Here is a 16,076-nt window from a genome sequence, read left to right as displayed (position 1 = left end):
AATCATTCCACCAAATTTGAATAATAGAGAGTTTGATTAGAGTAATAACTAATAAGATGATCCATCACTTTCTCACTCATCATTTTTTTTGTTCATCGTTCCTCGCAAGCTAATAATTAGTATTGATACGAAAAATAAGTCATTCCATCAAATTTGAGGAATAAACTTATCACCTCATCAAAAATGAAGTAAACACTTATAAAATTCCCTACTAAAATCCTATGATTAAAACAGGCCTTAAATCTGGATGGACCTGCACCACCTGCTGCTATGCCACCAAAGAATAACTAGGGCACGGGGACTGATGCTTATGTAGGTCGAAAAACTAGGGCCGCAAACTGCTGACAAAAATGAACTAATGTAACTTACACATACAAAAAGGGTACTGTGCCTTGTATCAAGGAAAGGCATCACAACAAGGTTCCTGACTATCCGCTCCTCCAATACAAATCTAGTGAAAACTGAAGAATTGTGGCAATTAGTAAATTTAATGTTCAAAAATAGTGGCTGGTAATCTCGCTTTACATATAACTGTACAACCTCAAAAATCCAGGCAATGTGATCAGTGGAAATAGGCACAAAGCTTGTAGGGCCATGAGTTCTGTCTTGTTTAACTGGCTGCAGTTATCTCAGTTGGAGTTGTAGAGCAAATGCACGAGCAATCTGTTCCATTGGTGCCTCTTTCAAGCAACCGTTTGTTGCGGTTAATCAACAACTTTATCAGTGGTGCTTTAAGAGATACTTGGCGCCAAATCTCATTCACTGGTCCATTCGGATCCTCGTACTCAAAGTAATGTTTCACCTGAAAAAAGTCATTCGAATTTCAGCGAATAAGAAAATTATTAACAGATAAATATACTGAAAGAAAATTGAATGTGCATGTCATGCCTCTGAAATCTAAATTTTATGCAATATATAAGACTAGATTGAAACATCACATGTTCCTGCCTCACACCACATATCTCCATCCCATGCAAGAATAAGGGTGCAATCTGTTATGGACCCATCAGCTTGTTCTAGTTATTTTGTTCAATCAACCATATGTACTACTCCCTCCGTCCTAGAATGATAAGTATATTGTAGACCAACAATCACTCAAATTTTATACAAGCTTAGGATATAAAACTTGCATCAGTAGATTTGTATTCAAAGTGTTTTTGAGATGATATTGATTCTTTAGCAAATGACAACATATTGTGGAAAAAAATTAAGGGTCAAAATCTACTTTGTATGACTTTTCCCTGATCAAAATACACATATCATTTCAGGACGGAAGGAGTACATAATGAACCAGCAATTCAGTGGAATGGGCCCACTTGCAACCACAAAAGTATACTACCATATAAGATCGAATTAGTGAAAGAGCACAAAATAACTCATATATGAGGCCAGAAAGTAATCATATGCCCAAAGTGACAGTTTGTCAAAACAATCCCCAAAGCACTATATATCCACATTCTTACTACTTCATATTCTAAGCCAAACAAGAATGAAATGGTGGGGTGATCTTCTCTGGCAAATGCACCGAGTAGCTGACTCAGATGTCAAATGTACACAGAAGTGGCAAGTACAAATGGAGTTTCTTGCTGAGGCATGGTGATGGCAGAATTTCATGATAGTCTCTAGTTATGCTAACGACATTAAATCCTCAAAGGCTGATCGATGAGGAAGTTTATACTTCAGTCCCCATAAATTTATTTTTCAAATCCATTGAAGCTTACTGAGCTACAGTCAAAATGTTATTACATCATTTAGGCACCACATATTTTCCAACATGCTTTGTATGTGCAATCTACACATTGTCAAAATGTTATTACATCATTTAGGCACCACATATTTTCCAACATGCTTTGTATGTGCAATCTACACATTGTTTTCCATGTTAAAAGAACAGAATTCACTGCACGAAACAATACTGCAGCCAAGAAACATCTAACCTATCGTTGGAGCAACCATTTGTCTCAGGAATAAGGCATCTCTAAGAAAGAGCTGTTTATAAGTAGAACAGCATGCATCTTACAGATGCAAACAGCGGTATGATATAGGTTAGTCAGTACTGACCTTTTTTATTTCCCTCTGGTACTCCAGAATCCTCTCTGAACTGATTCTTCGAAGCATTGAAGTTAAGTATCCAGGTTGTACTGCTTTGCTTGTCCCAACAAATATTGATATTTTATTGTAGTCTATAATATCTTCGAATGGAAGTTCAATGTAATCACTGACTATAACAGGAACACACAGACTGACAAGTGCATCAAATAATCTGCATGCTGAGGGAGTATCTCCGGCAGGATGGAGGCAAAATTTAGATGAGTGCATTCCTTGTCTAGCTGCACGACGACTCTCCCTTGATTGAGTTCCATGTTTTATGGTTACATCATCCTCGTTTTCAAGAATCTGGAAAAGCGCATCACGAACCTTCCCTCCCTACAATATTCAGAATGACAAACTGTAGCATAAGTACATAACATTGCATAAACAAAGTACAAAATCAGAACAGGACACTGACTGTAACTCCATTGACAAGGAAAACAACGATGAACTATATGTAAAAGAAACTAAAGTTCAAGAGACACTTTGATTAAAAGGAACAAAAAAATCAAACTAAAGGATGCAACATAGTAATGCTTTGACATTTGTTTTTTTTAACAAAAGGGGGATACTTGACGAATTTTGGATGGGGGGGCTTCTAAAGACTCTTGAACAATTTTTTTTTTGCTTGTTTCAAACCAAAAAGAAAAAAAAAAGTATGCAACTTCCCTTTTTTCTCATATATTCCATACTTAATTTATCTTATCAATCATGATTTTGTGTTTCTTATCAGGATGTTGCGGATGATTGGATACTGCAGTTGTTGTCTTCTATAGTGTTCCTACTTCCTAACAAAAAAAATTTGCATTCAACAATGATATCACATTCTATGCATAGAAGGTGAGCAAAAGAAAAGGAGCTAGGTAATTGAAACAGAAACAAAAACGTTTCAGAGGCCAACTATGGCAAATGAAATTGTCAAAAAAGACAAACTTCTTGGTAAAGTATCCAAAATAACTAGATATCTTGAATTGAAGATTGCAGAACTCTAACCGCTACGCAATTCTCAAATTTGACAAATTTCTGAATCAACAAGCCCTTACACATAATTCAAAAAATATACTGAGATCAAAAAATTGTTTGAGGGGTTTGTATATGTTGCCCTTGAAACCAATTGTCTTAAGAAACCCCAGTTGACTTTTCCTTGTTCAATTTTCCTTGGGCATCGGTTCCAGAACTTGCCATAGAACAAAACAAATTCAAAGCAGGCACAATTGCATCCTAACTACTGGGAGTTTATCTGCTACTTCTACCGCTTCCTGGAAAACAAAGCTAGAGCTGGTTCTCTGAGTAGTTGGTTTGATCAGGTGCTTGATGATGTTGGCGCAATCTGACCCAAGTGTACCTTCTGGGGGACTTGAGGCATCTAATTCGCAGCCAGGGATAGGTCCTGTCTAGATGCACATGCCTATCTCTCTTCAAGCACATAAAAAGAGCAGAATTCAGTCACTCACGAGCTCACCCAGCTAGCAAAACGGTTGTTTCATATTGCAGATTGCAATCATTGTCCAGTGTGTAATTCTTGCTTCAGTAATTTGTAAAGCTCTCTCTTTATTCACAAAAAGAAAAGGCATCCTAACTCTGTTTTCTTCTAAGCTTCATCTTTATACAAGACAATATGCACATAAGAACACCACCAATATAATACCATTTAGTTAATACTTCCTCTGTCCCAAAAAGAGTGCAATTCTTGCTTTTCAAGGAGTCAAACAATGTAAAGTTTGACCATACTTATGTACCGAATAAGTATCATTAGACTATTTATGAAATATATTTTCATAGTAAACCTATTTGGAGACATAAATGTTGGTACTATTTTCTATAAATTTAGTAAAACTTATTAAATTTTTTTGACTTGGTTCAAATCTAGAATTGCATTCTTTTTAGGATGGAGGGAGTATCGATTAAGAATGTTGTGCACATTAGCAAACTACAAGTTCCAAAGGGCACCTTCACTTGGTTGTCTATACTCTACAGCATATATGCCCCCCCTAAAACACAGTTGTACTTAAACTGACCAATGCCCCAATCAGATTAAATTCATCATGTTTCTTTCAAAATTCGAGAGTTACCTCCTTGCGGTACCTATTGCCCATGAAGAACAGCAATGAGGGCCGGCCATCCACCCCGACCTCACCCTTGAAGGAGTTGATTCGGTGTGAGTAGGGCAGGATGACATCCTTGACGAGAGATGCCTGATCGCTGCGCAACCTGCCGAAATCAGAGACCAGGAGTACGGCATTGCTGATCCGGTCGATCACCCTGTACAGGGCATTGGGGTCCTGGCAGATGAAAACGTGATCCCTCCCCCTGTGGCGCCGCCAGTAAGGCTGCCGCTCCAGCCACTCTAGCAGCTCCTCTTGCATGGCCTCGTCGCTGAACGCTGCCGCCGCCCCAGAGGCGTTTGCTGCCGGCGGAGAGCGGATGGGGTTCACAACAAGGCTGAGGGAGGAGAAGAAGGGCACGTAGAAGAGGTCGGCATCGCTCGGGTCGTCCACGCGTGCCACGGGGCGGTCCCACGGCCTGCGTCGGAGCAGGTCCTTGAAGAGCCACCACTCCGCCGCGTGCTGGTGTCCCGGGTACCGCAGCTGCTCGTCGGGCAGAGCCGCCGCGGCGTCCGCCGAGCCCGACGGCGCACGCGCAGCCGTGTAGCTCCGGACGACGCCAAAGGTAAACTTGGCCGGCAGGTCGTACAGGTAGATCTTGACGGGAGCAGGCGGGGCGGAGGTTGACGCCGGAGATGAGGAGGCGATAGCGGAGCCCGAGCTGAGGGAGCGGGAGAAGACGGAGGCGGAGGGGGAGGAAGGGGAGAGGATAAGGAAGAGGAGGGCGAGCGAGAGCGTGAGGAGTAGGAGGAGGACCGGGGAGGGGCGGCGCGACGGCATGGCGCGCGCGGCGAGCGCGAGGAGGGATCTCGGGAGGAGGAGATTCAGGCGGGGTGGCGGCGACGACGGGGGCGGCGGCACGAGGATCGGGGACGGGCGGGGCTTGCGGGGCGGCCTGCCGCGCTCCCACATGGGGCCGGCCACGCGGTGGGGTGGGCGCGGATGGGGAGGTGGAGTGCCGGCGGAGGGAGTGAGGCGGGGGACGACGGAGATTGGGATGCGAGTACGACGTCGTGGGCGCCCACTGACATGGGTAACTGACTGTGGGTCCTGCCCGTCGGTGGCTGTAGACTCATAGAGTAGCATTTTTATTTATTTTATTGAAAAAAAGAGAGGAAGTTAATCCCTATTTTCACGTGTTGAAAAGGTCATGTGAAATTCAGCCAAATTCATGTTTGGAGTTCCTAAGAAAAATAAAATTTATGTAGAAAAATGAGAATGAAATGCAGACATGTTCCAAAATGAGATTTATACCTACTATTTTGAGATTTTCACTATGCAAAAGTCAATCATCACTATGAGTCTGATCGCATCAATATTGCATTGTATTAAGGGTTATGCAGCAATGCCCTTACCTATATCGTGGGCGTGTTGTGTAATTCTAAAAAAAAGTTGTTGTTTGATTCATCTAAATATGTAAGTGGTCAGACCGAGCCTTAAGGTGTAGTCAGGTGCGCAAGAGGTGGTGCATAGATGGATAAGCAGGATCTTAGCCGAATTGTGGGATGCAGGTTGGGTTTGCTTAGAGGACACTAACATGCATATAGGGTTGTGTAGGTAACCAAACACGGACAATGAAAGCTCTAACCAAATACGAACAATGAAAGTTATGCTCTTCTCCTCCTCCTCCTCTTCTTGCTCATCACTCTCATTATCATGATCAATTTTGTCATGAGTGACGATCTTCTCCCAATACTTGTGTGGAAGTGAGGTTCTTCAATCCACCTCTCAAGATCACAGTGACTATGATCTTGAATTTCTTGGGAAGACATCTCAAGAACTAGTGAGAGAAGACGTCATCACCCATATTTTGTCCTAGTCTTCTCAATTTATAGACAGTCACATTTACCGGAACATCTCTAGGATACTCTCTTCACTCGACATTTGGAACTTTGTATATTTGTCCTTGAAAATATATAGCTCGATATCCTTTACCGTTGTAGTACCCTCATATGCTTTCTCTAATCCCTTCTACACCTTATGTAAAGGATACACGAGGTAAATCTAGTTCAGTTTTATATGGATAAATTTATATACTTAAGTTTATTATATTTATAAATGTGTACACTTGATATGTTACATGATTAAATATCTATATTTGGTTCTTTTCACATGCATAAATATATATACATACCAAAAAAATTGATTTTTACTCGGATAAATATGTATAAATGCTAGAATACTTGATTTTTTACATGCACATATATAATTATATGTATTTTTAAAGTACAAAACCGTTTAGACCGTTTAACTTCGTTTAAACACCGTGTAAACAGCCTAAACGCAAAACGAAGGATGACCATGTAAAGATCGTTTACTGTTTAGAAAAACATTGACAAGACCTTGGGATCCTATGCTTCATAGATCACGTTGAGGGATTGTTCATTGAGTTCAAGGTTCTCCTTCTCTCCTGGACCAAGGTAGGATCCTTCATATCAAGCACAACAAACTTCGACTACTACTCCCAAAATCTTTTTCTCATAACCTTCAAATAAGCACACATTCTTCCCTTCCAATAGTCATAATTTGTGCCATCGAAGTTTGGGGGATTGCTAATACTATTGCTAGACACTCCTTTACTTCAAAATGGTTAACTCTTCAAATTAATTGAGGCTTGACTCTATGAAGGGTCGAGATGGCGACTAGAGGGGGGGTGAATAGTCTTTTCTATAGTCTTTTCTAAAACTTAATCGCGTCGGCTAACCGATACAAATGTGGAATTAAGACTATCAGTCTAGCCAAGACTATACCCCACTATATATGTTCACTAGCACCTTGCAAAGATAACAATTATGCAACAAAGGTGCCGGGCTAGTTAGAGCTCTCCTAAACAATTCTAGGAGCAAGGTTACACAAACCTATGCCACTAGTATTTTAAGCAACAAGAGAGCTCCTACACATGCTAGTAAGCAAAAGCACAAAGCTAATAAAGCTCACTAGCAATGCTCAATAACAAGGCAACCAATGTCTAATTAGAGAGCGCAAATACTTAGCTACACAAACTAAGCAATGTGACTAACAAGGTTACTAAAACTAAATTAGCCACGCAAGGGAGCTACTTCTATGCTACACAAGCAAGAAGGTAATTAGCAAGCTACACAAGCTATCTAATTACAAGAGCAACTACACAAGCTTAATATGTATAAAAGTAATTGCAAGCTTGTGTAGTGGGGATGCAAACTAACGGGAAGAACAAGGTTGACACGATGATTTTTCTCCCAAGGTTTACGTGTTTGCCAACACGCTAGTCCCCGTTGTGTCGATCGCTCACTTGGTGGTTCGGTGGCTAATTAGCATCACCCGCTAAGCCCACACGTCGGGCGCCACAAGAACCTACCCCTTGAGTGAGGGTAGCTCAATGACACGCTTTACTAGAGTTGCTCTTCGCGGCTCCCGCGGGGCGAGCACAATGCCCCTCATAAGCACTTCTCCGGAGCGCCGCACAAGCTTCTTGCGCGCTTCGACAGAGACCACCACCAAGCCGTCTAGGAGGTGGCAACCTCCAAGAGTAACAAGCACCACCGGCTTGCACCTCGATCACCTAGTGCCACTCGATGTAACCTCACGATGCAATCACACTAGAATCGCTCACTCACACAAACGAATGATCACTATCAAGTATATGTGTGATGGAGGGCTCCCAAGCACTCACAAGCATGGACACTAAGTCCCTTGAGGTGCTCAGCACCAGCCATGGCTGAGGGCCACTTCTATTTATAGCCCCAAGGGCTAAACTAGCCGTTACCCCTTCACTGGGCAACGGTCGGGCCGACCGGACGCTCCGGTCGTGTTGACCGGACGCTGGACCACAGCGTTCGGTCGCTCGCAGACGACCACGTGTCCCGGTTCTAATGGTCATTTGACTTGACCGGACGCAGCAGCACTCAACTGACCGGACACTAAACCCCCAGCGCCCGGTCGTTTCCAGTAAGCTCCCGAGCATGACCGGACGCGTCCGGTCGAACGTGATCGGACGCAGCCAGCGTCCGGTCACACTCCAGCTACTGCGTCACCGTACGTCAGCCTGACCGGACGCAGCCTTCCAGCGTCCGGTGCATTCAGATCCAGCGTCCGGTCAGTTGACCGACGCCGGCATCTTCGCGACCAACTCGTTTTCACTTCTAACTTCTTCACCCTTGCACCAATGTGCTAACCACCAGAATTTGCATCTGGCGCAATAGAAAATAGGCATTCCATTTTCCCGAAAGCGCCGACCCAAACCCATCTCAACCCTGCAAACACCACCGCCTTTGTAAATGTGCCAACACCACCAAGTGTACACCACCATGTGTATGTGTGTTAGCATTTTCACAATCATTTCCCAAAGGATGTTAGCCACTCAACTTGCCACGCCACTCGATCCTAGTGACAATGCAAAGTTAGATCACTCGAGTGGCACTAGATGACCGATATGCAAACAAGTTTGCCCCTCTTGATAGTACGGCCATCTATCCTAAACCCGGTCATAAACTTCTCTACACACCTATGACCGATGAAATGAAATGCTCTAGGTTATACCTTTGCCTTGCGCATTCCATTCCATCTCCTCCAATGTTGATGCAACACATGCACCAACACGATCAACAATGATATGATCCACTTCATATCATCATATGATCATATTGGTTCATTGATCTTGACTCTACTTGCTCTTCGCCGTTGCCATCGTCCATCGGCGCCAAGTCTTGCTCAAGCTTCACTGCCACGCGGTCCATCACTCCAAAGCCTTCGACTTGTCCTTCACGCTTGCAACCGGTCCATCAAGCCAAGTCTTGTCTTGATCTTCTCCACCTTGATCACATGACTCAATGTCATGTCTCATGTGCATTTAAGCTCCTTCATCATCACATGTGTGAGCTTTGCAACATCTCCAAGCCATTTTCACCTTCATGACATATGTTGCTCACACACATGTACCTATGGACTAATCACCTGTGTATCTCACATAAACACAATTAGTCCACCTAAGTTGTCACTCAATTACCAAAACCAAACAAGGACCTTTCACTCTAATACCACTTGAAAGGATCTTTGGATGGCTAGATGGGGTAAATAGCCTAACTAAAAAATCTATGAACTCACAAACACTAGACAAAGAGGTTAGATACAAAGGAGGCCCTAATAGTTCTACTCTAGTTAGTGTCTTGCAAACTTAGGGTGATCAACAACCTACACAATTTGAATGTCATAAATATGAACTAAGCATGTCACTAGAGTTGGATCAACCAGGTCGGTTTTCTTCCTAAGATGATAAATCCTAATAGCTCTATTGTAGGAATAGTAAGAACACAAAGTAAAGCACAGGAGTAGAGTTATCAAGTGGAATACCACATAAGGGATGACAAAGATATATCACCTGTAGTCCAGTAACTTGATGGTCACCTACGTCCATGTTGAGGGAAGCCCAAGGATCATAATTCCTCTATCAAAGTTAACAACCCCACAAGGTTGGCTCTGATGTGAGCACTTGAACTCAAGCTGGCTCGATCACAAAGTGCTATCTAACCCCTTTTCACTAGAGTTGTTCTTTGCCTTCTCTGATGGGGATGAACCTAATAGCCCCTCACACACCTCTGGAGCACCTCACAATCTTCAATTGAGTCCTGCTACTTCAAATCATCTAGGTGACGGCAACTACCAAGAGTAACAAGAAAACCCACAAAAAAGTTCATCTTTAGCGCTACTCAATGTAATCTCTCAAAGCACATGCACTAGAATCACTCCAATACCATGAAGAATGTAATCTCTACCAAGCAAATATGAGTGGAGGTGTATCTTGAGCTCTAATGTGTGTGGATATCAGCTAAGAGGTCTAAGAGTTATATATAGACTAGCCACACCTATATTTATACGTCTACTCAAGAAACTAATCATTGCCAACTTGATTTGGTAAAGACAGGAGCACTAGAGAGCTCATGTACCTCACTGGAGCTTTCCAACGGTCACCTGCTAAGTCAGTTATAGTAGCTGTTAAACTCCGATGTGGTCTCGGTGCACCGCCGGTGAGCTCCAGTGCATGTTAGAGTTCGATGTGCGTGCATGAAAAACACTCTCCACATTCGCAAACTCTATTTTCCCTTTTTATAGTACGTTTATCTATCCTATCAACATGGCCCATTTTAACTTCTCTAATAACTTTATGGCTGGTGAAAGACAAAACCTATGCATATACATTTGCCTTCATTTGTATTTTATCCTTTGCTTCCATCTCTTCACTTTGTTGAGCTCTTGCATCACATGGTTCATGTCATATCTCCTTCATGACCTCATGTAGCTCCAAGTATTGCTTGTGGACTATTGATCAACCTTTCATCTCACATGAAACCATTAGTCCTTGAATATTGTTATTAATTATCAAAACCCAAACGGACTTTCAACTATAGACGTCGTGTAGCAAATGTCAGTAGTCCCACCACCCTATAATCCAGGATGCCAAACAACACCAGCTTAATTTTTACAATTCAGACTGTTATGATTCAGGTTTTCTATAGTTCATAATCTATAATATGCTTTTCACACTATGTAGTGGAAACGAACAGGGCCTAGATTTGCCCAAGAACTCTGTCAAACTCCTACAAGAATCGTTGTGTCCATGCACTAGTTGACCATCACAATGACCACCATTTTGTCCACCATCATAAGTAGTGGTGTTTAGTGTTGATCCCTTCTTGCGGATTGCAAGAAAAGAAATAATCTCGTGCAAACTCACTTTGTTAGGACAATCTTGCTAAGTTGATGTTGTTAGCGCCTGTGCAATTCAGATGTTCCACCAATGATGCACCATATTGATTGTATTTCCTCATGGACAAACTTCCAGAACAACGCCACGGAGTACCAAGTTGCAACATGGACATCATCTTCCCTGCCATATGTTTTCAGGGATTGACTCCTCAATCAAATCTAAGGCAATTTCAAACTAAGATGCAGCATGGGCACTACAATCTGAGCACATAAACACTATCAAGGTAGCATGCATGAGTCAATGGCGCATAAGAAAATTTTCAAATATTTTTACAGTCTTGATGTATATTTTTTCCTATGGTGGAGACGTGAGTGAATGGGCTAGAGGAACAATGCAAATTATTTTGCAATGTACATTGGGCCCAGGAGGGAAGAATTGTCGACAGGAGGCAAGGACCTTTAAGCTCTTAGCCGTGATGACAGAGGCGTTGGGCATACCGAGCTGGTCAGAATGCATCCGGTTGAAAGTCTTCACCCATTAGTACCATTATATACATCATGAAATATATTTTATTTGGTGTCATAAATATTGGTGTTTTCTCTATAAATTCAGTCAAACATAAAAAATGGACTTTAGGCAACTCTAAGTTAATTTATTTGGGGAAGGCGAGTGTACATTAAGATAGGAAGAAATAGGCATAAATACTTGAGTTGAAGATATATAGCTCAATATAGATGGTGGCATATACATAACGGTGCATATCTCACCAAATTTAAAACATTCATCTAGAAGACTAAAAGTCACCAAAATACTTGGGAAATAAAGTACCATAGATTTTAATGATCATACAACAGTTTAAATATTTCTCTACTATTAAAAAGGATTAGGTTTTTTTTTCTTCATTTGTTTAAGTTCTATCATTTTCTTGTGATTAAAGTCCCTATGGATTCTTCGTCCATCAGCGCCCCCCCCCCTCCTTTGATTGATTGTAACTGGGACCTGAATCCAAACCAGATGAGATAGAAGCCCATCCCGTGAAGAACACAAACAGAGTAAAAAAAAGTCTCACTAAACTAGAAACAAACTAAATAGTCATGCTAAAACACAATAAATATATGTATCTAATTTCCAAATTAAAATATTGAGTATGTATTCCCACACAAATTGGGAAGCGAAATTAGTTACTAAGGATTATTTGGTAAATAACAATAATAAATAGCTAAATTTAGAATAAAAATGATGTTCGACTTGGTAAAATTTGTATAGTTACAAGATTGGAGTGGGAAAAAAGAGAGGAGACAGAGACCATGATAGCTTCAAGCCAAAGAATTAATCAAAAATATCTTTACGGATTTTGTATCGAGTATCCTAGAGGGGGCACATTTTGAAGGACAATTGCAATTAAACAAGCTATTTGAAAAAATAATGAGTAAAACATTGAATGTTACTAAAAACCTAGCTACCCATGCTATTTGAGTTGCAACCTTTCTAGCTTATTCATTTTTAAATGGATTAAAATAATCCATGTTTATTTAAAAACCCTCACATCTCTCTATTTGTCTACGTAACAATTGAGAGTCTCTTGTAGTCTGGTCTCACACACACACACATGCGTAGAAATCCAAAAGAAATTGGACGACAACATACAGACAAAGTAGTGGCAAAACTCAGTCATGTTCTAAAATGGAAAAATGCAGTTACTCCGACTGTGTGGTGACAACGATTTTTTGGTGGTGCCTTCTGCACCTTTTCCATCCAATCTATTGTCTCATCAGCCATGACGCCATCATATAGTACGTCTCCCTACCACAGCTAGCCGTCAGAGCTCGGAACAAGCGTTTCACTGTAACGATCAAGTCAAAAGCCACCTTGGCAAGACGATTACATGAAACGAGATCAGCTAACCGGGGTTTAATTTGACTACGCTTTTGACGCCTTAGAGGGGGGAAAAAGAAACGAAGAGAGTACGGATCAGCTCTCGGCCACAACCGCCTCTGTCAATGTTGGAGTCTAAGCATCCATATCCCCCAATAAATCTACGTGGACTATTCCCACAATAATCCATATGCATTGTCACCGTCAGAGCGAGAGTCTAAGCATCCCTTCACATCAGTAAAAAAAAAAAATCCTTTTCGCGTACGGCACACCAAGAATTCCCTCCTTGCATCACAGAGCCGGCAGCAGCTAGAGGAAGCCCAGACGGAAACGGGTACGAGGTGCACTGGTGTGGACTGTGGAGGTGGGAGTTGAATGCCTCAACAAGCAACAACAGCGAGCTGCCGAGGAGAGTCCAACCGCGCTGGCGTCATCCCTTGGCTCTCGCGTCATCGGAAGAAGCCGCTCGATCGCGTATTTGAAGGGGTCTCCCGATCGGGGAGCCTCGTCGATGGGTTTTGGAGACCCGGCCCAACCTAGACATTATACTGGGTAAAATCCAATGCAAATGCTGTCTCCGGTCCACGTGCAGGCGGAAAAATCAAACCGAGGAATTCGGACGACTATCGTGGGCAGCGTGGCTGCGAATGTGCAAGCAGTCGAAGGGTCCAGCACCGAGCTTTCCTTGGGGCAGGAGGAATCCTCTTTGATTTGCTGCTTCCCATACGTGAGACCAGTCTGGGTGACTGTGTCATGAAACTCTGCACTGAGATCGGCTAGCCTAATAACGTAACTATGCTAAGCCGATCGCCGTGCGCGTGCATGCAGGATCACGAATCTGGATGCAGCCAGAGATGTCCTAATTAATAAAGTAGCCGAGGATGGTGGGCCCATGCATTAGCTAAGCCTCCAAAGCCCCTATAACCTCTTGTTCCTTTGGTTGGCTCGGCTGTCTTCCGCCGCGGGTTCCGTTGAATGAGACTGCTTAGAGCACGAGCGCGGCAGGAGACGCGCGTATAATTTTCCTCTTCAAAAATTTTGAAATTCAACGGCTCTTCACCGATCCGATCGCTATAAAACAAACCCGTTCCAGCAGCTGCACTGCACATCGGTAAAGAGCTCTATTAGCACCATAGACGACGACGATCGATCGCGATCGTTCATCAATTCAGGTTCACTTTCTCGACCGATCTGAGAGAGCAGCAGCTGCATACTAGCAATCTCAATCGGCTCCGGATCCAAGCCTCCGACAGCACGCACGTACGCCGATCTCGGCCTCTCGACGTGCTTTCTCACACGATCGTCGGTCGATCGAGGCCCTCGGTCACACTCCTCCCAGCCCTAGCTGCATTCCAAAAACCGCGCTCGGATTCGACCCGAGGAAGGAATTCACTCAGCTTCATTCTCCGGCCCGCCCGCATTCCGATCGTCAATCCAATGGCGTCGTCATCCGCACTACCGCCACAGAGGTCGTCGCCCGTGATCCGCGACGCCTGCGACATCGCATCGCGGCTAAACGCGTCGGCGGAGGCGGCGATGGGGAACGCCGAGCTCGCCGCGCGTTGGGCGACGCGGCGCGTCGACGACGAGAGGCCCGCGGCGCCCGCGTCGCCCAAGAAGTACGACGTGTTCATCAACCACCGCGGGGTGGACACCAAGCACAACGTGGCGCGCCTCCTGTATGACCGCCTCGAGCACCTCAGCAGGGGGCAGGTCCGCTCCTTCCTGGACAACAAGTCCATGCACCCCGGCGACAGGCTCCACGAGAGCATCAACGAGGGCATCAGGCAGTGCAGGGTCGCCGTGGCCATTTTCTCCCCGCACTACTTCGACTCCGACTTCTGCCTCCACGAGCTCGCCAACATCGTGGAGTCGCGCAAGCTCCTCATCCCCATCTTCTACGGCATCAAGCCCTCGGAGCTCATCCTGCCGCAGGAGGTGGTCGACTCCCAAACATTCATGCCCCGGGACATCGACCGCTTCAGGTTCGCTCTCAAGGAGGCCAAGTACACCGTCGGCCTCACCCACGACCCCGCCAAAGAGTACGTGCCCTCTTATTTGCAACTCCATCTCCAATTCTCCATGCAAGCGCCATTGACATTATTCACGCATTCACCTCGCTCTAGCTAGCCTCAGCTCTGACCTCATCGTGTGCATTATATTATACATGAACGCATGCAATGATGCAAGCATCTACTAGCTTTGAACTGACTCCATCTTTGTGCAATGGCGATCTGCAGTGACTTGGCGGACCTGGTGTTAACGGCAGCGAACGCGGTGATGGAGAGGATTCAAGAAACGGAACAGCGCGTGCCACAACGCCAGATGATCCTTTCGAGGCTGTGAATTTTTGAACGGTGCATGCATCGGCTAAATTTAGAGGTCTTTCGTGAAGCGGGGTGGCCGGCATTTCGTGAATGACTCATTAACACGGGGGGGATTCCTCATTTCATTGATTTTTTTTCATTGTAATATAATAAAAATTTAGAGGTCTTGGTCTTAATTTTGGTAAACTTGGGGCGGTAGAAATGTATATATGTGCCCATGTAGAATAAGCTATTACACGACAGATGTGGCTTTGTAAATAACACAGCCACACATGTACATGTAGAAAAAAATAAAATTGTATGTCGAGATTAAAGATATTTTTGGCATACTGCTATTGCAGTGTGTGTCCATTGTTAGATTGATCTCTAACCTAACTGGACCCAACGGTCCAGTTGGGCCTTTGACTCGTGCCCTGATCGGGGGCGTCTAGCCTATCATGGCTGGAGGGCCCCTGTCACCCTTGCGCTATAAAAAGATGTGGGGGCCGGCAGCTCTTATCACGAGGTTGACCTGAGCCGAGCTCCCCACCGACATCTAAACCCTAATCCGATCAGAGAGGGGCGCAGCCAGTGACGGGAAGCCACTAGCCGCGCCGCCCGCTCCATCGACGTCGACGTCTTCACCGCCCTCTTCACCGACCGTCGCTGCCCGTGCGCAGACATCACCAACGAAACCTGATGGCGTCCGCTGAACCTACCCCCTCTGCGGTGTCAGGTTCAGCACCCTCTCTCTTCCATCCCTGTCTCTCTAGTTCTACATGCATTAGGATGTACTATGTTCTTTATCCCAAATAGAACAATTGTATCCAACTAGATCTATGGTCCTAGTTATTCAACAGTTTTAACAATCTGACTCGTTGCATGGCGCTGTTGGATTCAAACGTCTTTGTCTCACTCATTTCCTCGCTACTATGGCCTCTGGGCTACGTGTGTACATGTGTATGTCTTCGTCATGTCTTTTCTCTAAATTGCTTTTTCTTTTCACTGTTGGCAATA

General features: G+C 44.1%; 2 protein-coding genes across 2 annotated transcripts; one reads left to right on the top strand and one right to left on the bottom strand.

The window, feature by feature from the left end:
• Positions 1 to 347: 347 nt before the first annotated feature.
• LOC136546990 (probable arabinosyltransferase ARAD1) lies at positions 348 to 5,163 on the bottom strand. Its single transcript, XM_066538958.1, has 3 exons — positions 4,164 to 5,163; positions 2,062 to 2,427; positions 348 to 802 (listed from the first exon to the last, which is right to left on the bottom strand). The coding sequence occupies exons 1-3, from the start codon at positions 5,106 to 5,108 to the stop codon at positions 611 to 613; spliced, it is 1,503 nt and encodes a 500-aa protein (XP_066395055.1). The 5' UTR covers positions 5,109 to 5,163; the 3' UTR covers positions 348 to 610.
• Positions 5,164 to 14,190: 9,027 nt separating this feature from the next.
• LOC136544459 (probable 2' cyclic ADP-D-ribose synthase BdTIR) lies at positions 14,191 to 15,099 on the top strand. Its single transcript, XM_066536615.1, has 2 exons — positions 14,191 to 14,795; positions 14,994 to 15,099. Exons 1-2 carry the CDS (start codon positions 14,191 to 14,193, stop codon positions 15,097 to 15,099), a joined length of 711 nt encoding a protein of 236 aa, XP_066392712.1.
• The last annotated feature ends 977 nt before the right edge of the window (positions 15,100 to 16,076 follow it).

The sequence above is a fragment of the Miscanthus floridulus genome, chromosome 3 (assembly GCF_019320115.1).
Source record: "Miscanthus floridulus cultivar M001 chromosome 3, ASM1932011v1, whole genome shotgun sequence".
Taxonomy (NCBI): Eukaryota; Viridiplantae; Streptophyta; class Magnoliopsida; order Poales; family Poaceae; genus Miscanthus; species Miscanthus floridulus.
This window is presented reverse-complemented; position numbering and strand designations above follow the sequence as displayed.

Bases quoted from the DNA above. Each gene is read 5' to 3' on its own strand.
- LOC136546990 (XM_066538958.1), bottom strand. From the start codon at position 5,108: ATGTGGGAGCGCGGCAGGCCGCCCCGCAAGCCCCGCCCGTCCCCGATC. The intron at 2,428-4,163 runs GTAACTCTCGAA...TGAATATTGTAG, and splicing joins GCAATAGGTACCGCAAGGAG to GGAGGGAAGGTTCGTGATGC. The intron at 803-2,061 runs GTCAGTACTGAC...GACTTTTTTCAG, and splicing joins ACCAGAGGGAAATAAAAAAG to GTGAAACATTACTTTGAGTA.
- LOC136544459 (XM_066536615.1), top strand. From the start codon at position 14,191: ATGGCGTCGTCATCCGCACTACCGCCACAGAGGTCGTCGCCCGTGATC. The intron at 14,796-14,993 runs GTACGTGCCCTC...GGCGATCTGCAG, and splicing joins ACCCACGACCCCGCCAAAGA to TGACTTGGCGGACCTGGTGT.